The following is a 23,493-nucleotide window of genomic DNA, read 5'->3' as shown; positions in this document are numbered from 1 at the left end:
GCCCAGAGTAACTGATCACAGGTCAGATGTGCACATTCCCTTTACGAGTGAGATTTGAAGCATAGGGAGGTCATACTGATCCTTGATCTGCGACTGGGGAACACTTCAGTCCAGATCTTTGTGTTGACTGCATTACCCATAAGCCAATTCACTGTCTTAGAGCGGGACCAATGGGGAAGGGACAGTAGTGACATCATGGAGGGGACTAGGAAGTGTTCAGGGGAGCGCAGGAATTTTCTCAATTCCACTTTGATGCACTCCCAATGAAGAAAACTCCCTTTTATAATCTTGAGGCTTTGCAACCTTCTGTCCGTCTTAACTCCCTGAAATCCCCCCAAATAAACACACCTTCCCCCATCACACAAATACATAGGCTATCATTCTTAGTTTGTTTGTTTTTTTCTTCTCATTTTCTTGTGACAATACCTGCAACATGCTTCAAATCTTCATTTTGGCAAACCACAAATAAATTAAAACACAAACATTCATATAACACAATGTGACATTTTCTTTTTAGGACGCTTCGAAAGAAAAAGAAATATACGTACAATACAGAACCCCGAAAGAAAGAGAGAAAAGTAAAAGACCAAGAAAAGAGAAGCATTTGCATTGTTGTTTTTCCCATGTTTTTTCTTGCTTTTCTTGAAAAAAGATATACAGTAGCTAGCTACCAATCACATATCACATGCAGATATAATACAACATAATCAGTTCACCCAGTTAGTGTCTGCAAACTACCAATCTAAACTATATCACAAAATTATTCTCTTGAAACCAGCAAACACTCAGCGTTTGAGATATTTTGTCTTAGTAATAATTCAGTTTACAGTTTTCTCCGCTGACGAGCCGAGAGATCACTAAACCATCCACCCTGAAATGACGAGCCAAATTCAAAGACGCTTTCGTACATGATCACATACCAGATGGTGTGTTGTTTTACTTTTTTACTCTTTTGCCTTTTTTTATGATGGGAGTGTACATATTTGCTCACACGTGCACTCACACACAGACGGGCATTTGTTATCGAAGTCCAAACGCGGCATGCTGGCAGCGGCTCGGCTTCAGCTCAGCGGTTTAAACATCCTGCTCCAGGATCACGGGTGGGGCCTGCAGAGAGCTGACTGGCATCGAGATGCTCCTACACCCCTGTCTCTCCTCACCTAACCCCCCTGTCTGCCCTTCCCTCTTCCCCCCGAAATACAGACCAGGAGCGGAAAGTGACAAAATGTCAGTGCCGAGCGGGAGGTTTGACGTCCTCCATCCTTCTGCTCTCAGCTGCTCTTCTCTAACGACGCTCCGCTGAAATGTCAGACCAATTAGCAGCTTTCCCTCTGACATTCAGCTGGCAGATAGCAAAACAAACACACAAGGAGCCCGCTGGATTGGACGGACAGATAGTCTGTGGCTAGTAGGCGTCTGATTGATTGACACTGACGCTGCTGCAACCGCAGACTTAATATTAGATATTCATAAAGTCCTTTTAAAGGTTGGAACTCAGGAAGTGTGTGTCTCTTAAGTAATCGCAGCAGGCAGAGCAAATAATATGTCTTCGGCCATTTTGCAAGCCACCTGACATTTCCAGAAAGCAGTCGGTAGTGATCAAAGCCTCCCTCCTCTCCCTCTATTCTTCTTCTCCTCTCCCTACTGCCTCCTCTCTCAGCAGACATCAATCAGGAGGGCTCTGAGGCGTATTTAAAGCACCGCTCCATCTAGGGCGGCGCTCGAGCCCCTTTCTGTCTTCATTTCTGGGTGTTACCGCAGGCGTCAAGGCTGCAGGTGTACGCACAAGTGTGTGGGCGAGCTTACGTGTGTGTGTGTGCGTCTGGAGCTTAGCTAAACGTCCGAAGCGTATATTCTACTGACCTTTAGTTTTTCACATGGATCGGAGAGAGACAGACGAGATATTCAGTCACAACCACACGTGTGTTTACAGTACTAATAATCAGGAGCTGACAGAGAGAGTGGAACAAGACGGCGACGAGTAATTCAGCGGAAAAACAAAACAAATCAGCACTCCCTTTAGGCTTTAGTGTCATTCACAGTAAATCATATTCTTCTCTGTTTAAAGGGTTGTCTCCCTTGTTCACACGCACACACATACACGCAGACACATACACACACTGAGGCCTGGCCTTCAGCTGTACCATCTGGTATCTAAATCATGGGAATTACAGTCTTCTTCCTCTCCTACACACACACACACACACACACACACTCTCTCTCTCACACACACACACACACACACACAAGATAACATGAGAGTAGAGAGAGAAAAAGAGGTGACTGACTGTCATTCTATGTTTCATACATAGTCTCTGCATAAAGCAACATGTGACGTTGTATTCCTCCATTAGAAATCAATATCCATCTACGCAACAGTGAGCTCTAAATTTAGCCACAAGAGACGGAGAGAAGGACAGAGAAACAAAGTGAACGAGCGAGCTAAAGAAAGAGATCGAGTAAAGAGACAGAGAGAGCACAGCTCCATGTAAATTACAATCTTCATGTTGCATTGAACTGTGAGCAACGGCACAGTCGAAAGAAAGAGGAAATGAAGGAGTGAATGAGTGAGTATAAACGCCAGTGCGCTGCCCGTCTATTAAACATTAACAGCTTCATTTATATGTAAATGACCCGACAGCTACAGAGAGAGACGGTGGGAGTGACGCCAGTTCAGTGCCGTAGAGAAGAAGGGGAAGGAGGGACGGGGAGGGAGGGGAGGATGGGATGGCGAGGACAGGAGAGGAGAGGGGGATGAGTCTCCTTCATTCAGTAGTCTTTCACACGGGTGGAAAAGTCCACACTGTCCGATTGATCCTGTACGTGCATGGGTGTGCGTTAAGACAAAAAAAAAAAAAAAAATCCACCGACAGTAACACACACTCAAACGCACGTACACACACTCCCAGCTGATGTCCGATGGAGTGACAACAAACACACATACACCTCCCTCTCAGGTCTTTCCAAAATGGGGGAAAGAATCTCCCTGGGCGAGAGGGAGGGGAACCAAAGTCACTTCTTGGTGGGGGAGAGACGATGATGGCGGCGTGTCTGCTCTCCGAGAGTTTTGGTGGAGGTGAGGACAAAAAAAAAAAAAAAAAAAATCCAAAATATAATAACACAGACACACAAAACAAAAAAGAAAAAAAAAAACTCTGAGTGAAACAGCAAAAGGTGAAGATGGGAGATTGTTGAGTTAGCGTGGTGTGTCGTTTTGCGTGTCGGGGCTAGCTGGGGTTTGTCCGGCTAGCGCGGGGGTCGGAGGGCCGGCGGCCCGGCGATCAGCCGTCGGACACGGGCGGGGACACCCAGCCGTACTTCTCGTGGGTCTTCACCAGGGACTTGAAGGTGGCCTCGGCTTCCTTACGGCTGAAAGCCTTCTTGGACTTCCCTGCTTTCCTACATATACGCCCCTGTGAGACACAGACAGAGAGGGAACAAGGTCAGGACTCTGTGGAGAGATACAAAACACAGAAACAGTCTCACTGGAGGAATCAAGTCATTCTTTACTTTCACGCACTTCTGCCACCTTGCTGTTCTGTATAAACAGTACGACTGTAGAATCGGGGGACTTTTAAGCTGGCATCGGAGGTAGTAACGGTGCCAAAACGACCTCTGTGTAAAAAGGGACAGCTGGCAGGACGGAGGTGACGATTTGACGACATATTATGTGTGCGACCCACCACTGAGAGATTTAAAAAGCAGCTGATAGCAGTTAGCAGCTAACTCAAAGAAGAAGTGCAGTGGACGAAAGTGTCCGCAATTTGGGACAACAATAAGATTGGGAGCTCCTTACCCTCCGAGCAGAGGACAAGATTAGCTGCCATAAAACAGGGACGCTAAATGACATGTTAAGACATTATTAATGTTTATAATGCTCTGCCGACGCATATGTTATATGTCACACTAGAGGCTGACGCTGCTATGTTACACATGATGCTCGTTATGCCTCTGTTGATTCTGCGATGCCGGCATACTGTCTAAAATCACTCACTGGAGCGGGATGATGCTGCCATTGTTTAGTTCTGTGTAAAAATGCAAAGCAGGCATAAAGACGGGACTTCTTAGCAGCTCTGTAGTGCAATCTAAGAGAGTAAAAAGGGCTTAGGGTTCTTAGTGGTTCTGCAGACATTCATACCAAACTAATCACCAGAAAAATGTTGGCATTGTACATTTCTGCAAACCACCGATATGTTACATTGGTACGTAACTGTGCAGCAGATATATTGAAACTTTATGTTCAAACAATGCTGTGGTTAATATGAGGTTAGCTTTAGACACAAAAACCACTTGGTGATGGTTTTTTTGGCTTAAAACACCTGGTCTTGGAAGTGTGGGTTTGCAGAAATGAACAATGCCAACATTTTCACCAGGACAGAGGTGCATGAGGTGTCATGTCTGTCATGAAGTCTCTGGGGATTTGGGTGTTTCAAAGAGTTGAAGAGAAGTTTACATTTCACAAATGTGGGTTTTCAAAGCGGGAGGTCAACATTTTAAAAAGCTTATTCACTTTCTGGCCGAGAGTTAACCTTCACACTGTCCGAGGTTTGCCCACAGACTCCAAAGGATGTCATTTTTGTCATGTCTCAGAGGCGCTGTAATCTGTTGTTCCAGTTTTTCAGAAGTTTATAAATCAATTTGTTCCCAATGACGTCATATCTTTGTTTCCTGTTTCTGTTTTAATTAGTGATTTTTAACAGTACTAATTTATTGGGGTTTTAGGAGAGCCCCAAATGCACCCAATCCCACAGTTTAATAACAGAGCTTTTACTGAGTTCATGTTTGCCATGAGTCCTGATTTTAACCATCACACACTCATCAGTCAGGTCAGGTCAGACACATTTGTAACAGAGACAGATTTCTTCAAGTGCTCTGTAAATACTGTTCTTCACCATAAGATGATGTTCAAAGTCGTAATAAAATGTTTTACGGCTATTAAATGTAACTGATCAATTCAAGGAAAATTGCTGTTTGTGAACCGTTGCTCCTCCTGTCACATGTGACAGTTTGTCTTGAACATAACATGAGCCACATCATGTGCTGTAAGAGCCTGTTGTGTGAGGTATTTATAGTTCTATGTAAACAACATTCATTTTACAGTATGTACAACTTGAACAATCTGAATTAGATTTACTAAACCTTAACTCTGACAGCGGACCATACTCAGAACAAGGTCTCTATCTACTTTTGTTTAAAAGACAAAGAATGACTTTGGATTTATTTCAGTTATTTTATATCGGGGTCAAAAAATCAACACAAGTCAAATTTATATTAAATTACTACAAACTAAATGAAACTAGAATCAAAGAATGGTGATTACTAATGTGAATGTCCTTGGGATAAAAGCTTCAATATGTAGTTTATAAAATAATATATTTTTATTTCACACAATATGTGAATTAACTGTAGGTTTCCTATAATCAGATGACATTATAAATAAATACACATAATAAATAATGTTCGAAGAGGACAGATTTATTGATGGTTGTTTCTTACAGTAGTTTATTCTTGGGGTTCCCAGGTGCCCCAGTATCTAGTCCTCACGCGTTAAATATGTTGGTCAAATGAGGGTTTTAAATGAAAGTTTATAACATGTTTATCCACTTTAGCTTTTGCATGGATTAAAAAACGGGATATAACGTGTTAATTACTGAGATTAAAAGGTGCTAGTAGCCTGTTTTGCTAGATTTTCCCAGTCTCTGTGCAAACCTAGCTGACTACCAACATTGTTAGATACTGATGTTTGATTGAATTTAGTTTGTGACGTTGGGAGACCAAAATTACACAACAACGTCTAATGCCAATGTAAATTTGACATCTGGTTTTGTTGTTTTTAAGCTGTGTTGCTAAGTAACCAAAATCCAACGTCTGCAAAATATTCTAATGTTCACATCTACACAACGTGAAAATCTAATGTTATTAGACATTTAAAATGTCGTCAACCTGATTTTCATATCAACTTAAAGAGTGCAACGTCTTTCTGAGCTGACCTTTGACCTTTTGGATATAAAATGTAGTCAGTCATCACTCATGTCATCATTTTATCCTGTTCGACATTTGTGGGAAAGTTTGTCATAATCAGTGTATGAATTCTTTAGTTATGGCCTGTGCTCGCTTTAGCCTCATACAACTTAAAGTACTGCACAGAGCCCATCTCTCCAAATCCAGGCTTTCCGAATTCTATACGGAGATGGAGGATAAATGCAGCAGATGCCGGCAAACTCCTTGCGACTTGAGCCATATGTTTTATATGTGTCCGGCACTCCAAACTTACTGGGGCAATTTTTTTACCAATTTGTCTTCAGTCCTTGACTTTGTTTTGCAACCATGTCCACTTATAGCAATTTTTGGAACCCCCTCTGTTGAGGTTGCTCTTAACCCTAAACAAAAACAAATCATTGCATTCACTTCCTTATTAGCTAGACATGTAATACTACTACACTGGAAGTCCGCCAAGAGCCCTTCCACAGCCCAATGTCTTAATGATGTCATGTTCTTTTTGAAACTTGAGAAAATAAAATACACACTGAGAGGCTCAAGGAAGAAATTCTATGACATATGGCAGCCCTTCATAGATCATTTCAACAAGTTAGTGCAGCTTCCTACCAGTTGAACCCATCAAGCATTTGTTTTCCACTATGTACATCTTTTTAGCTGGCTTGTTTTCTTGATCCTTCATTTTGCCTTCCTGTTGAGCATTACTACTGTAGCCGCGAGGTCCATCCCCAGTGTGTGTGTGTGTGTGTGTGTGTGTGTGCGTGTGTGGGAGGGGCGGGGGGGATTTGGGGTGGTCAATTGGATCCTAAGTGGGAATGTTCATATTTTTATGTATAATACTGTTTATTACTGTTTTTTACTTGCTCTATAATATGTTAGTATATATATTATATTTTGGTTGGGTTATAAAAAAGAAAAAAGATATTTGTATTGTACTCTACTATGAGCAATGCTGTACAGGATATTTTTTTTGAATAAACAAATCTTAAAAAAAAAAAAGGACTCTGACATTAAATAAAAGTGTAACAAAGAAAAAAAAAGACATGTTTTGTGACGTTACAGCGACCTTTGACCTTCAACCATGAAACCAGTTACCAGTTCATCGTTGAGTCCAAGTGGACGTTCGTGCCAAATTTTAGGAGGTTCCCTCAAGTCCTTCTTAAGATATTGCATTTACTAGCATAAGACGGAGGCAAGGTCACAGTGACCTTTGACCACCAAAATCTAATCAATTAATCATTGGTCAAATTGGATGTTTGTGCCCAATTTGAAGAAACATATTCACAAGAATGGGATGGATGGATGGACTGACATCCTATTGACGTATGGTGCCAGCTAGCTTGGAAGCTAAGCTAACTGCTTGCTAACTGTAGCCAAATCAATCCTGTCATGTACATTAGAGGAAGTGATTTACAAAAGTATTAACAAAAAAGTCCAAGTAGATAAAGAGACAATATAACTAAACAGATCAATAAATATGTTGAAATATTAAACATTCAAATGTTGTTTTTGTGTGTCTTATCAAAGACGTTGGTAGAGAGGTGTTGTGCTGCAGAAAGTTGGACTCATGACCTCAGTATTTCAAACCTCTTGGCTGCAGCCCTGCATAAAGTTACACTGTCTGCCAAAGCTGGTATTTCCACACAATATATTTATCTGTCAGTCAGTCAGACGGAAAACCCCCAAATCATAAATGAATTTTCACAAAACTGGACAGACAAGCAGGACCTGAGCCAGAGAACAATTGATTAGATGTTGGCGATGATGCCAGTGTAGGACCTCCGCCATTAGGTGATTCATGAGCTTTTTTTTGCCATAACTATGAAATTAATGGAGACAGAGGCATCCTGCCAAGTTCTGTTGTTGTTGTGTTTACCAGCCTACAAAAATATAAAGCTACTATGTGCAGACTCTTTATGACTGCAGCTTCTGTTTAGACATACAATTATTAATCAAACTTATGATCATTATCTTGGAAAGTCTATTAAATAAAAAAGGAAAATGGCCGTAACAGTTATCTAAAGGTCACAGTGATGTCTTCAAATATCTAATTTAGTCTGATTAACAGTTTAAAACCAAAGATATTCAGTTTATGATCCTATAGAACAGAGTAAAGCATCAAGACACTAAAGACGCTGCATTTTTAAAATCTGACACATCAGTAGGAGGAAAGAAATGTCTTGTTGCATGTTGACATTGATTTTGCTTTCTGGGTCACAAGAAGAATATCATTCTGGGAAATTACACAAAAAACAGCTTATGTCAAAATATTATTTGTCAGATCTGGATATGTGTTGTCAGATCAAAAGAAAGATGGCTCCCCTGCTCACCACTGTCAGTCGTCTTGTCAAGCTCATTTTAGAAAAAACTTTTTCAAGTCTCTCCAGACAAACTATAGAACGACAGAGACACAGCCCACATGTACACATGGAGGAACTCGCCAGTGAACGCTGCTGGGGACATGTTGACAGGCCAAGTGGTCCGACTGCAGGTTGACCAACATTAGATCAACGTTTAAAGGCAGGGGAAGGGCTTTTAAGATGTCAGGTTTGATCACAAGTGAAAAAATACACCCTCCACTACACCGGGCGACGGGGGGCTAAGTGAGGACGAGCACCAACAACTGCACCGAATGATGAAAGGGTTGTAAATATGACAGAAGATAAATATATGAGCATGTAACCCTCTTGTGCTCGGTGTGAAAAGCATCTCACTCAGAGCGCCATGACATCACGCGGAAGACATTTTCACCCAGGCACCACCTCGCTGAAGCCCTTCCTCCTTCACATACCGGAGCTAATAATAAGTGTGGGATGTCACGGGGGCGAAAAAGAAATAACTGGAGAAAAGAGGTGTGGGCGTGACAATAAAGCTGCTTATTCTGTTGTTGGCAGCGGTGCTAAGTCTTCCCTAAAGAAGAATGCGTGGGAGGAGGAATAAAAAAAGCAACAACTTTGATAGATATGCAGCCATGACAACACCGCCATAACAACGATGTGATACATATGAATGTCACTACTGTTTGAGTGAATCATTTCGTTTATAACTGGAGCCTCTGTCTTGCAGTTAGGTGCTTCTGCTAACGTTACATCCATGTCTGTGAAAAGATGGACGCTTCACACACATCTTAACCCGGCAGCACAGAGCTTTTGTATATAAAATGTCATCACTCATGTCATAATTTTTTCCTGTTCGACATTTGTGGGAAATTTTGTCACAATCAGTGTATGGATTTTTGAGTTACGGCCAAAAACATGTTTTGTGACATCACAGTGACCTTCAACCATGAAATTCTAATCAGTACATCGTTGAGTCGAAGTGGACGTTTGTGCCAAATTTGAGGAAACTCCATTGAGGCCTTTTCAAGATATTGCATTCATGAGCATGAGACAATGCAAGGTCACAGTGACCTTTGACCACCAAAATCTAATCAAGGAATCATTGTGTTGAACTGGACATTTGTGCCCAATTCAAAGAAACATGTTCACAAGTATGGGATGGATGGACAACCTGAAAACATAGTGCTTCCTGCCACAGTTTTTAGAGGCATAAAAATCCCCTCCAACACACAGACACATCCCAAATAGTCGGTTGCGTCTGCACAGTAAATCTCTATCCGCTGGTCACACTGCAGTTGTACTGAGGTCTCTGTTGTAGTCGACTCACCGGACACCAGCCTGCTGCTGTGTAATACATCAGGTACCTTACTGTATTTGTTTGTATATGTTCTGTAACACTGCTCCACTTCCCTCTACCCAGAGCGTTTCTTGGCAGGGAGAAAATGGCACTGAGGCCACTCCACTCCACTGAAACCAATACTAATGAAATTCTTTTAGCTCCTCTGCATGCTGCAGTGCAGATAAATACCCTCACGTTGTTCGACATCCATGGTCTGCACCTTGATGCTGCAGCTACATGCTCCTGTACACATTTTTAGGAGGAAAATGCTGCGTAAATGGAGCCTTTATCCTTACAAGGTTGGACATTGGTATCTACGGACACAATATTTGATACACAGGGCAACGATGATCAACTTTCTCTCTCATATCAGTTTGTACTGTAAATATAACACTTTAGCCAGTTAGCTTAGCTTAGCATAACAACTGGAACAGGTGGAAACAGTTAGCCTGGCTCTGTCCAAAGCAATGCTCTCTCATACCTAAATGATACAATGGATGTGTAGGAACATACATGTACGTGTTTAATTACATGTCTTTATGCCCCTTGAGATTTAAGGAGGAGCATATTTCAATAGACCATATATTCCATTTCAAATGTTGCCTCCTCTACTCCATGATACTGTAACAATGCACAAAACTGCTAAGCAACACAACTCGATAGGTAACACACATCAAAAGAACACCAGTCTATTGGCATGTGCATGTTAGAGCATGTGTGTATCCTACTGGCTTACTGGTTGCCGCCACCCTCTAAATCCAATGCCTTCTCATCCCAACTCGTCAAATACCGCCTCTTTGTCTGTGGACTTTCACGTCCACATATGATGCACTAGGTGTCCTCCAGCATCTGTGGTTGACGTTCCAAGACAACATGTAAATTCACGCTTGTTACATGCATTATGTCTTTTTAAAATACACTTCCGTTTTTGAATGTACAGTTTCTGCTCGTTAGATGGATACAGCCTTTTCAAAATAAACTTACAACATCGGTTAAACGCCTCGTGGTTACGTTAATTTCCTTGTGCAACAAAAGCACGTGGTTAGCTTTAGAATAAAACATCATGGTTTAGCTCAACATGCACACAGGAAGTGAGCAACGAGCTCCTGGGTGAAAGTTTGGGGTTTGTTGGCAATGCACAGCTGTAGGCTGGTGCGTTTCATGACACTGCCACAGGTGCTCCCGCGCACTGGCATCTTACATGGACGTCCACTGACATAAGGCCCGTTTCCACTGAAGATGTTCCTGGTACTATTTGGGGGCCAGGAACTTTACAGGAACGTCCTCTCACTCGGCCCTCTCAACCGCCGTGTCTCCACTGAGAGAGCGGAGTAGGAGCAAGGTTCCTGTAAAGTTACCGGGCTCTGGATGTGACGTAATCATTGCACGACCATTTTGACCGGGGCGATGCAGCAAAGAAACAAAGAAGAACAACAACAAATATTTGTCGTACGATTTGTCTTCCATTTCTTGCTTTTCTTCGTAAGACTCCTTTTAAAAAATGCGACTCCTCATCTGCTGAGTTTTAAAAATGCCGGCTATTTTGTCGCTTTCTGTTGACGTCACATCCCACTTTGAGTATATCCAGTCAGCACCAAGTAATCCCCAAGCCCCAGCCGGGAGTCTTTCGGGGCCGTTCTGAGTACCTACTCCGAGGCAGGGACTTGTTTAGCCCCTGTAAAAGTTCCAGAACGCTGTCCTTTGGGGGTGGTTCCTGCAGTGGAGACACGCACCAACGGCCCCGGCCCCATAAAATTACCCTGAAGTTCCTGTGGTGGAAACGGGCCTATAGCACCGGTATTTGATTACTTGGTGCGTATTACACAGTCACAAAAGGTGCCTTTGTGCGTCTGTATCTAACGTCCAGTCACTGATAAAGTGGTGGTATTTGATGAGTTTGGAATGAAAACGGGTTGCAAGTTCCCTCAGTTTACCAATGTTAACTCTGTCAGCACTGTTGCCATTTTTTTAGCGCTGTTTATGGTGTTAGCACCATTATGCTGAGACCTGTGTCCAGAGTACTCATGCACTGAATTTCACATAGAGCTCCTTTAAGGTTGTAGAATTGTGGGACTTGTATTTGCCTTTTTCTGTTTGTTTCTCTCTGGAAACTATCTATGCCTCAGCAAAACTTCTTTGTGAGTCTGTACACGGGCCCTGTGTACTATATGAACACATTATACCTCTCTGCCACCCTTTGCCTTTGTACATGGGTTTTTTAAACTCGGGTACACCTGCTAAAAATATACGATGGACTTCTTTCCCATTGCCAGCAGAGTGCAGCAGTGTAGACGGCTCTGCTGCAGATAAGGATGCCTCTCTGTGTTTTTACCGGTGCATCATGTCCAATGTCACAGACAGGCCGGAGAACAGGTAAGTGAACAATTGAAGCAGCACAGAGGGCCAGTGAAAATGTTATGATGGTTACTTTTATTCAACTTATTCAGTCTGTCTTTCTAACTCTACGCAGACTCATTCTGGAGCGACGTCTGAGTGCTGCTCGGGCGGGAACAGACTGTGTTCTGTGGCAGCGCGTCATTGTATCTTGCCAGTTAAGAGGCTAAACTTAGCATCTTCACATGGGTGTTGTGTTTCCATTAATGCTGATCAGAGCTGATAGCTGATAAACATCCGTGACTGCTGCAGAGTCACTTTAACCCGCGTGTGAATGCTGATGGTAACCTTCCCACAAACGCCAGATGTTAGCAGGTGTTATTGGGTTTTTATGAGGTGAGAGAGGAGCTGTCAGCTCCTTTAACAAGCAGTGGATTTTGGGAGCACAGTTTCAAACCGCACGCTTTTCCCTGCAATGAGACGCATCAAACACTCCGGAGTTAATTCTCTGCTCCCGTGACAGCTGATGGATGATCAACGTGTCCTATTGCGTACTTGCTCGGCTATTTTGGGTCAAAAGTGATGCAGGGGATAAAGGGAGATGAGGTGATAACGTTGAATGATCTGGAGATTAGGGTTACAGTTTCCATTCCTGTAGCAACACTGGCCTCATTTCACCACGGGGCTTAGCGACACTCGCACTCTCAATTTGTCTCTCTCAGACAGACACATTTTGAAGAGCTTGTCCCATCGTCACGACTTGTATTTTAATCAATATTGAAATCAACCCCTGCTATAAATGTCCACCATGACAGGTTATTAAATGTCACACATGAACACTTCAAATAAAGCCAGACAAGTGAAACTGAAGACAGTGACTCAACTGTGGAAGTTGTTTTGTGCTGGAAACAAGAAAACTTTCCCTCTGTTGGAAGAGTTTGTCTCTTGTTTAGAGGAACTCAAAGCATGACGCAACCAGTGACTCATTCAGAGAGATATTAAAGGCAGCCTTCCTCGGGGACTTGCTTTGATCCGTGCAGCCTTTAAAACACAAAACAAACCGAGTGTCACCTAAGCAGCGCTGCCTGAAACCTGCTCTGCCTCCATGTGACACCGCAGGCCTGTAATACAGATTACCCAGGCTGACAAACACAGATAATACGGCAGGCTGGCGACTGTCACAGCACCGGTGGAACGCCGGGATGTGCTGTTGTTCTCTTTTCACATCACCAGCAACCTCATAAAAACGCATATCTTCACATGCTGCCATATGGCTGCTGTCACCACCTCAAAATGGCGGCGGCTGCCTTGGATATCGTCGTGGCAATTGGCCATTAAAGAGGTGTGATTACCATGGTGATAGATGACAGGGAGGAATGTAGCCTCATCTTGTTGTCATTAAACGAATCACTGTGGACGTCGGGTACATGTTTCTACACACAATAGCAGGCAGTTGACATTGGTTTGGTCCCTGTGAGGGAATCATGGAGCTATGTGTGTGTGTGCAGACAAATTAGGCTGTTTGCATAAGGCTACACTGGAAACAGTAGCTGTGTGTGACAGTAAGAAAGGAGGAAAGAGGAAGTGGGGGTGTCAATGAAAGAGTGAGAACATGCATGTGTATCGATGCACGACGAGCATGACAGGGTGAAACTGAGCATTAATTAGCGCCGATGTGTTCGCAGTCATCAAGAGCGTCTCAGCGCGATGCGTCCAAAGATGGGCCAAGAGAGTTAAAATATCAGATCATGAGAAAAAGAATGGGCAAACAAAAGAGTGTGTGTGTGTGTGTGTGTGTGTGTGTGGGTGTGTGTGTGTGTGTGTGTGTGTGTGTGTGTTGCGGTTCAGCTGAGTGAGCGCCCCAGGCCTATACAGTGCCATGTCAGTGTTTATCTATTTCAGCTAAGCGCTCGCTCGTTGAGAGGTACACACTCGTGTAAAGTGGCTGCTGGGTAATCGTGTGAATGGAGATCAGTCAATGGGCAGAGGAGGGAAGGCCCCAGTGCATGTTGGGAAGCAGCTCTGGGGGCAAGGGGGGGTGGGATTGCATAACGCAGACATGTGCTTAACGGGGTCGGGATAAACAAACAGGGATCAATGTCATCATCATCCTCATCAGATCATTAAGGAGAGCCCTGTGGGACTGGCGGCGGGGTCATCACAGGATAATGCCACAGCTTTTTTTTTTTAAAGTTAGTGTCAGTTTAGGTTCCTCTGTCTGCACACAGCCAGTCATGCTTATAAAGATGGACTCAGTAGAACAATAATCTGTCACAGATAACAGGAAACTAAGAGGGGAAATCCACATTCCCCACGATACGCTCTGTGTAAGTTAAACAGTACGTCCTCTGAAGGAACGGTCCAAAATTGTGACAAAAATATTTGGAGAAATACACATTTAACCCACAAGTTGTGAGTTTGCAGAGAAGTGGGCACGTCAGAGTGCTGTGGGTTAAATGGCGTGTTTCATTAGCACTGGGAAACTGAAATTTACAAGTTCCCTGTCGGAAATTTTAACTGAAATACCCACTGAAGTCGGATTTTCTACCCTGAAAGTCAGGGGAATATCTCACCAACTCTGACCTCAAAATCCAACATGGCTGCTCTGCACGTCAACAACAGTGAAAGCTGTAGTGAGACACTGTTTATTAGCACTTCAGCACACAGCACTGTCCAACTTCTACCTGTGATCACGTTTCTATGGTGGCTGAAGTGCAAAATATAGCGTAAAGCGCTGTTGTCAACTGGTATTGCTGACAATGTGTTGGTTTTCCAACTTGTTTACTGGAATGCAGTCAACTCAGCTGTGACATCATTCCCAGCTCCCACTTCCAAGGTAAAGAAACCGAATCACAATGTTTTTTTCACAATAACTTCCAGGTAGACTCCCTGTATCACTTACATGAAATCAAATGGCACTGAGCAAACGCTGCCTCGATTAGTTTTTAGCAGCCTGAAAAAGACCCACAAAAATAATCAGTATCAGTTAAAGTGTGCATTTTATTTAGAATATTTTCGCCACTCTTCCTTACTGTCAGAAAGCCTTTTCCAAATGGGAACTGGTCTACCAGTACGCCAGCAGATTTGGTTTATCAAAGATGCCAGCAAAGCAAGGAAGTACATAAAATAAGCACAGCAGGAAAGTCAGATAAGGTCGCACCGCTCTGTTGAACTATAAATATTTAAATGTTATATTTAAACAACAGAAATCATCAAGTTCGACAGTTTTACACGTCTTCACAGTTGTAATCAGCTGCCAGTTATCTACCTGGAAGTGACTGTTGTTTTTAGCGCAACTCAGTCTAAGGAACGCAGCGTACTGTAAAACATTATCCAGGTGCATTATGGGAAATGTAGGTTCTAGTGCGAGTGAGTCTTAACCCACAGTGGAGACTAAACATCAGAATATCTCGGCCTCTGCTGCTTTCATTTTGACCATTTTTGTTTTAATCTGTCTATTGTGAATCTCCAAACATAATGACAGTGATACTAAGCCTCTGGAATTCCCCTTTAATTTGGTTTGGTCAGGTTTGATCCTTTTCATTACCATGAATCTGTCAATGATAGTTTTAATAATCAACAGACTGCTCAGCATAAAATAAAATAAATTGAGGTAAAAATGTCCAACTCAAGTTTCTGAAGTCCAAAACAACTTCATGACAATATATATATCTATATATATAGATATATATATTTCAGTCTCAATTATTAAGAAAAGCAGCTGGTTATTACATTTGAGAAGGAGGAACCAGCGAATGTGCACTTTTGCTTAATGAGGGTGTCTTCAGATGTTGAACACTTGATTTTAAAATCCTTTTCAAAATAATTTTGAACCAAATTTAAGACTGCTTTTTTGACAAATCATCTTTTTCCGCTGTAGGTGAGTGTAAAGGTAAGTAATGTGGTCCCGTGCAGAGGCAGGTTTTCTGTGTGATTATGGTTATTAGAGTCAGTTCGGATAAATATTTTGCCAACAGATAAGTGCAGGTGTAAAGTAAAGAGACAGTGTTAGGGTCAGTGGGAGGTTTAAAGATGTGTAACACCAGGAATTTGGACTTTCGCACAGAAGAGCTTGACTTAGTTTGAAGAAAAGAAATTAAAAGATGGATACATGACATTAGATAAACAGTTCCTGGCAGACTATTTATGACGTTTAAGGACTAATATTTATACATTTGAATTTAAGACATTTTAAGACTTTTTGAGAGCCTGCAGACACTCTGTTAATAAATGACTCGTAAGGAATAATTAATTATCAAAACTATTGTCAAATCACAGCTTGTGTCCTTTTTTTTAACACTTGATAGTTAATTTCAAGCTACATTTAACACGTCTGTATTTTGAAATGAATGATGAACAGCTAACATTTAACAGAGCTATATTTAACTCAGCGAAGGGCTGACGACTGGAGCGTCAGCGTGAGCACGAGTGATTGACAGTTTACAGTAATGAATAGCGAAGAAATGTTTGCAAAGAAATCTAATCAGCTGTGCAAATGGAGAAGAGGAGAACAGGTTAAAGCCAGGAGTATAAACCTAAATGATACTGCTGTACAGACAACAATACAGCAGCACAGATCGATCACCAAATCTGCTCACACCACAGATGCACCTACTGCACATGATGCAGAGTTTGTCTCTACTCGACAACTGTTTCCACCTCCTGCACAGCACTGTGAAGCTTAACTCACTGTTACACAAGACAGATGACTCTGTGCCAGTGACTGTCCTAAAACTGGAAGTTAAGTATCTGACGACCAGACTGGTATCACCTCACCTCAGCCTGTGTGACTCTGTGTGTGTGTGTGTGTGTGTTCCCTCACATCTGCTGGTGAAGACATGTGCAGCTCTGTTGACTTTCACCTCATCACTCCGTCACTGTGTGTATCCTCTCACACTAAGAATAGGTAGGAAGCTTCTAAACAAGCCGCAACACTATTGTCACAGCAAACTGGCGCCCAAGGACTGATAATTATACATCCTGTGTGCGAAGGGTTATATATAGTTGTGTGTTTGTCATGATGCGTTAGAGATGGGTACATCTCCCGGAAAAATGAGGACATAAGCATGCAAGCGCCTGTGTGGGCACATATCCACAGAGGAGGCAAACAAAGAGATGAAGATGGGTGCACACACACACACACACACACAGGAATAATTAATCAATATTGTTTCCATTAGCAAACTGGAGAGGGAAGACACTGCGCCATAATTAGGGAGCACTGCGGATCTACTAGCTCATCTCCTCAAGCAGCAAATCAAGATGAACCCACACACACACACACACACACACACACACACACACACACATTTCTCCCTGTGTCTTTGCTGTGGGTACATTTTTTGCATGACCTCTCTTGGCAACAGATGCTTAATGACCACAGAGGACTCAGGAATAATGTTCAGTTATATCATCAAAGACAAAAAAAGCACCAATTGTTGGGGGCAGGGCGGGAGAACCCAGTGACAGTTTACGTAAGGTCTCCTGCCACAGCGCTGTCATGCTGCTGACGTCAGACTGAGAGTCGGTGAGGAGGGAGATGCAGAGTGTACGGGTGGAATGAAAAGAGCCGGACACAAGAGTGAGCATTTGAAAACACTATTAGAAAATTCTGATCTGGGTGGAAAATAGAAAATCTATTCTGAGTTGAAACGATTATAGCCTGCAGTGCATTTGGAGATGCAGCCATTTCCATGCTGCTGCTGCTGCTGCTGCTGCAGTGCACTGAGGATGTGAAAAACAGATTTGACAGGATTACATAATCCAGTCAGTCTAAGTCAGCGAGGACTGCTGGTAGGTAGACTACCTGCTGTCTCCATTATTCATCTGCCTTTCTATCCATCACCACACATGTTGAGTGACTGTGTTATTCCTCCTTTGGAACAATCTAGTGGGAGTGCAGATATATTGTGAGACTCCATCAGAGCCCGTGCAGGGACTGTTCCATTGCATGGCAGCAGGTCTTTGTTGTCAAAGGATGCTGATTTATGGGAGCAATAAAAGGAGAGCAAACCGGGACTGCAGAGAGGAGCTGGCATCAAGGAGATACTGAGCTTTGCACTGCATGAAATGGCTGCCGTAAAGTCACATAAAGATTAATAATATTCACGATCATGGGTTTGCTCTCAGCAGACAGGAGGGGGGTGAGTACAGGCCTGAGATATGGCTCACACAGAGCTTAGTGAAGACTATAAATAGACTCAACATAAAGGAATACATCAATTTTACTGAATAATTTGGCACTGTTGTGATATTTGTTTTTACATCATAAAGAGTAAAACTGCCTCCTATTGGGGAATATTTCCTAAACACTTGTTTCATGAATTTTCCTAAAAACAGGAAGGAGAGAAGGAAGGAAGAGATCACTCCACTAGTGTCCAAAATTGACGCTTATATAAAGGACATGGCAATTGCTACTTGATTAGCATTGGAAATAGATGAAATTAACAAAAGCATATTTTCATATTTTTTTCTGTAATATATCAAATTAAATCCTGGCTCAAACACCCACATTACACTAAAAGCCTCGCCATGGCTGACATGTGTTTTACATGCGTAAAAACAGTTTTACGCGTTAATTACGCATGACGCATAGATGCCTAATGGGATTGCTCACATCCAGTGCGTGTCATGGCTGAAACTAAATGTACTAGAGATGATTAACATGCCGTATGGTTGATGATATTCCATGCACGGACCCTCACCCACCAGCCCTTCCTCCCCTCACCTGTCCTTTTACGAGGCTGGCCGCAAACTGCCTCATGACCGCCTCCACCGTGTAGGCGCTGGACCATCCGCGGGGGGTCAACAGCTCCATGCATATGGCCCCGCCGTCCAGCACGTAGCCGTTCTCCAACCGTGGCGTCAGGACCCGCATAAACGGCGGCGAGAAGGGGAAATTATCGGGAAAGGTGACGTTGAGCAGAATGAACTCGGTGCTGGTCTCCTTCATGTCCTGCCACAGTGCCGAGTCCTTGTCCACCTGGTGCAGCTTGACGTTCCAGTCATACAGGTTGTCCTCCACCAGCTCCACCGTGATGAAGTTGTCCCCTAACCTCCTGATCTCCTGTAGCTCCTTCATCAGCCTCCGCGTCCGGACCTGGGTGCAGTGTTGCCGGTGAGGCGCCAGCGGTGGTATGGAGGAGGCACTGGTCGCTTTACTCCCGCCTCCTCCCGTCTGCTGCTTCTCCTTTGCATCCTTGCCCTGCTTATCCTTGCCGGACGGCTTGTCCTTGCCGAGCTGGTCCAGCTTCCTCGCCTTAATCTCCGGGGTGCTCAGGATGTTGGTTTCGTTGGCGGTCTGACAGTGTTTGTTGGCGTTGTTTTTCTGGTTCCCTTTGGTCCCCTTTAGTGAGCCCTGATGGTGCTTTGGGTCTTCGGTGTCTCGGTCGTGCAGGCGGATCAGACCGATCTTCCGCAGTAGAGTGGCCATAATTTTCACAGATCTATATTTCTCCGCCGATCCCCCCGCACAGGGGCAAGAATCACCCTCTACAGCCGGTCCCCGCTCACACAGAGGACCTGCACCGATGCCGATTATTAACCTTGTACCGCAATCCCCCCTCCGCTCACTGCAGCCTCAGGATCAACACAACCGGGGAGCCTGTGCAGTCTTCTCCTCAGTGCATCGTCTCGACGCGGCTCGACTGGAGACAAAAACATCACATTAATGCCAGTTCAGATTAATATTCATCTTCACACAACACTAAACACTTTATTTAAAACACATCGATGGAATCCAGTCATTTCTCTGACCGACATGATGACTGTGACTGCAGTGGTCCAATGATAGGACGATGCGTTACGCAGAGCTGATGATGTTATAATACATTTTAACACAAGGCTGCGTTACATGTTCTCACAGCGGAGACACGGGTTACAGGAATATAGAACAAAAAGTATAGAAGGAGCCATGATGGGTGACTGAAGGATAAACACCACAATGCATCACAAGGTTATTATAACAAATTATCTCTAATGATACAAGACACACTGACTCACACAGAGACAGGCTATGGGAGAATAAAACATGTAATAAATACAGGATAAACTGAAGGATTATATCATTATAGAGGATTAAATTACCACACAGTCACGATCAGATCAATATGTATCTCAAACACACTCTAACCCACACTGAGTCCTGATCATAAGCCCATCATACATGTTCCTCTCCCGCCCACACAACCCGGTGTTACAGCAGCACACCGACAGCAGCCAGGTGCCTACCGTAGACGGCTGAAATCCACCGTATGTCCGTTTATATATCCCGTTATGTAGACCGGACACCGATCCCTCTGTGTGTGAAAGAAGAAATGGCTCCACCATCCAGGAGAGCCTCCGTCGGTAGGAGCTGCAGTGAGGAGGAGGAGGAGGAGGAGGTGGTGGAGGAGGAGAGTCTTTGATGTGTGTGCAGCTGCGGCAGCTCCAGCTTTAATGCAGCCTAGGACGAGCCAGCCCCCGGTAATCCTCCTCAGCCAGGCTGTTGTCACCGGTGGAGCTGCAACGGAGACGCCCTTTCAAAATAAAAGCCCTGGAGTTAGGTTATGTTAAAAGCAAACCAAGCACCACAGTAGGGACATTCATGTGGAAATATGCTGTGTGAAATCAGGGACTGTTCTTTATTTATCAGTGGAGGGGGGTTGGGGTTTTTTGGATCCTCCCTGCTGATGCTGCAAATATTTTTCCTCAAGCCTCCCTGAGGGACCAGCAGAAAATCAATCACCACCGTAAATTAGTGATTAGATTTTTAAAACTTCCCATTACATGTTCAAAAGTTATAAGTTAAAGTTGAAGACAAAATCCTGGAGTTGAAAAAAGCTTCATGTTTTCATTGTTGTGCATGCTGGTTTGTTCGTGTAAACGGTTTGTTTTGGGCCAAATTCTAAATGAGATGTAGATTACAGGAATCAAGATTAAGTTTATCGTGGGAAATTTGTCCTGGGCTCTTCGCCCATGCTGCAGCTAAAAAAGGTACAATTTACAACATAGTACAGAATATAGTGTTTCACATTTATGAGTTTTTTCTGATTGAAGTGTTCATTGTACAGGATGTGTCCAAGGACTGTCAGAAATGTGAAAATCCAACAATAATTTCTGTTTTTACAGTTTCTGGCTGTGTTTAATTTTGACATTTTTTTGGCTTCATAGCCTTTATTATATAGAACAGCTATAGTGTGAAAGAGGGGAGAGAGGGAATGACATTAGAATCAAGCCTTTGTCCACTGCAGCAAGGACGTAGCCTTTGTACATGGGACACCTGCTCTACCAGGTGAGCTACCAGACGTCCCAATTTTATTTATTTTTAAGCCGCAATAAAAAACCCAAGTCCCTCCCCAATACATAAAAAATGATTTGACATGCATCACCCATTTTGCACCACTCCTCCCCTCAAAAATAACAAACAGTCCCTTACAGCATATGACAATTACAAGTAGGACCATAACAGCTCAGCTTAACAGTAAAAATAATTTAAAAAAAAGTCACTAGCAACTTCATAATTATTGGGTGTATATCCTGATGAAAATAGGCAATAATTTTCTGTCTCTTTGTGTTGTTCTGCCTCGATTGATGTGGTTTTGTGTCTTTTTGCAGCCATTTTGCAGGTAACTGTGTGTCTGTTTTGGTCGTTTTATGTCTCTTTGTGTTGTTTTGCCTCACTTTGTAGTTATTTTGTGTCTCTTTGCAGTTCTCTTGCATCTCTTTGTGGCCTTTATTTGTATTTTTGTGGTCATTTTGAGTCTCTTCCTGGTTGGTACATGTTAATTTGAGTGATACTTTGCAGCTGAAGGCCAGGGGGAGGGCCTAAGACTTTGGGCCCCTGGACCTGTGCCTGGTAGGCCCCTTAAATATTACAACATACATCAATGCTGATAATAAAATGCAGGGTTTACAATATACACATCATACAACCAATAATATCAGTGCTGCAAGAAAAAGAATGGAAACATGAATGTGTTACAACACTGAGAGCAGTGCCACAGAAAAGAAACATCACTTTTAATCTATAATGAGTCTCAGAAATATAGACTATATATTAAAAGGCCAGAAGTCATTTTAAAACTCTATCCCACATGCAAAACGTTGTTGTAGTACCTAAATATTTAGATTTAGAGACCACATCATTCTTGGCTTGTGCATGGTGTCATGTAAGCAATATAACATTACTTTTATTTTGAAGGTTCGTGGTATATTTCCTGTTTAATTCTAACTCTCTGCAGCTTTGTGTTCCTGTGTCTACCTAAAAGAAGAAGGAAGAAGCTGCCAGCAGAATGTAATCTCACGTCACTTTCACTTTTAGTCACACATTTACGCCATGCAGTCAGCACATGTATGTACACACAGGAAAGGTTTTCCGGAAGAGATCCCTCATAACTGAGTCAACTGACAACCCACAACTAAGTGACATATTTTAACATTATTTTATATTTAATACACATGAGTAACAGCACAGAAGAACTGATAAACTTTATGACCCAAACACTGAACGCAATAACTGCATGAAGTTGCAGGAAGTGAGTGATTTGGATTCATTTTGAGCTCATATATCCTGTGAATGTGTCTCAAGAGATGAGTTTTGAGGAACTTTTTATACAATTCTCTGTCTCTGTTGTGTTTTTTTTTTAATTTCTGACAATCACACACACTTTATAGGCTTCTTTTTTTTTGATAAATTCAGTGTTTCCATCTCCCTGATGCTCGGCCATTGTTCTACCAGCACACTGGTTGTTTTAACTGCGTTCATTTCTAAGTTTATATCTTGTATAATAATCTAAATTTAAATGATATTTTCTTTTGGTTTTCTTCAAGGTAATGGATGAAATACTTAATGTATATGTTAAAACATTTTTCTGAAAATAAAGAAGGCCTTCCTTTGGTGACCTGTAATCAGGGTCTGGACCCCAGGCTGGGTACCAGGGCCTTATACTGTGTCTGTTGGGAAATACAGGATGTATTAAAGCCTTTGCCTCAATAAGATAATAAGAGATAGAGAGCCTAATAACCCAAGTGCCAGACTAAAGTAGGCCAGTATTTCTACATTTGTCAGACCTAGGGTTATATTTTTCTATGAAGTGTATACTTTATAACATAGAGCATACAACATTCAAACATATTTGTAAATCAGCATTAAATAAATACTGTGCTCTATGTATATTTAGTCATATAATCTAGCTGGAGACATTCTAGCTTTGACACAAACAGTGTGTTAATGTTTTTTTTAGTCTTGGATTTGTGGCACATACTTAAGCATGAAATAATATATATATTCTTAATATGATTTCAATAACTATAAACATTAACATTTACTATTTTAACTCTTTATTACTGGTTTCATTTCTCTGCAGTGTTGAAGACAATTCTTCGTCTTGACAAAGAGCTTCTTCCTGTCCGGAAGCACGACACTTCAGGGTTGGTTAACGGCAATCTGTCATTGGCTGTTACAGGTTGTTACCGAGGTAACGCAACAGCGCCCACAGCGATTGG

At 42.6% G+C, this 23,493-nt stretch overlaps 1 protein-coding gene across 1 annotated transcript; it reads right to left on the bottom strand.

Moving 5' to 3' along the window:
* Positions 1-1,680: 1,680 nt before the first annotated feature.
* ube2ql1 (ubiquitin conjugating enzyme E2 QL1) lies at positions 1,681-20,450 on the bottom strand. Its single transcript, XM_033637565.2, has 3 exons — positions 20,239-20,450; positions 18,737-19,655; positions 1,681-3,413 (listed from the first exon to the last, which is right to left on the bottom strand). Exons 2-3 carry the CDS (start codon positions 19,439-19,441, stop codon positions 3,282-3,284), a joined length of 837 nt encoding a protein of 278 aa, XP_033493456.1. The 5' UTR covers positions 19,442-19,655; positions 20,239-20,450; the 3' UTR covers positions 1,681-3,281.
* Between the last annotated feature and the right edge of the window lie 3,043 nt (positions 20,451-23,493).

The sequence above is a fragment of the Epinephelus lanceolatus genome, chromosome 16 (genome assembly GCF_041903045.1).
Source record: "Epinephelus lanceolatus isolate andai-2023 chromosome 16, ASM4190304v1, whole genome shotgun sequence".
NCBI classification, from domain to species: domain Eukaryota; kingdom Metazoa; phylum Chordata; class Actinopteri; order Perciformes; family Serranidae; genus Epinephelus; species Epinephelus lanceolatus.
Note: the sequence above shows the minus strand (reverse complement) of the source record. Positions and strands in the feature narration are given on the sequence as shown.

Excerpts from the sequence above, each read along its gene's own strand:
- ube2ql1 (XM_033637565.2), bottom strand. The coding sequence starts at position 19,441 with ATGGCCACTCTACTGCGGAAGATCGGTCTGATCCGCCTGCACGACCGA. Across the intron at positions 3,414-18,736 it reads CCAGCCTCGTAAAAGGACAG|GGGCGTATATGTAGGAAAGC; the intron begins GTGAGGGGAGGA and ends TGTGTCTCACAG.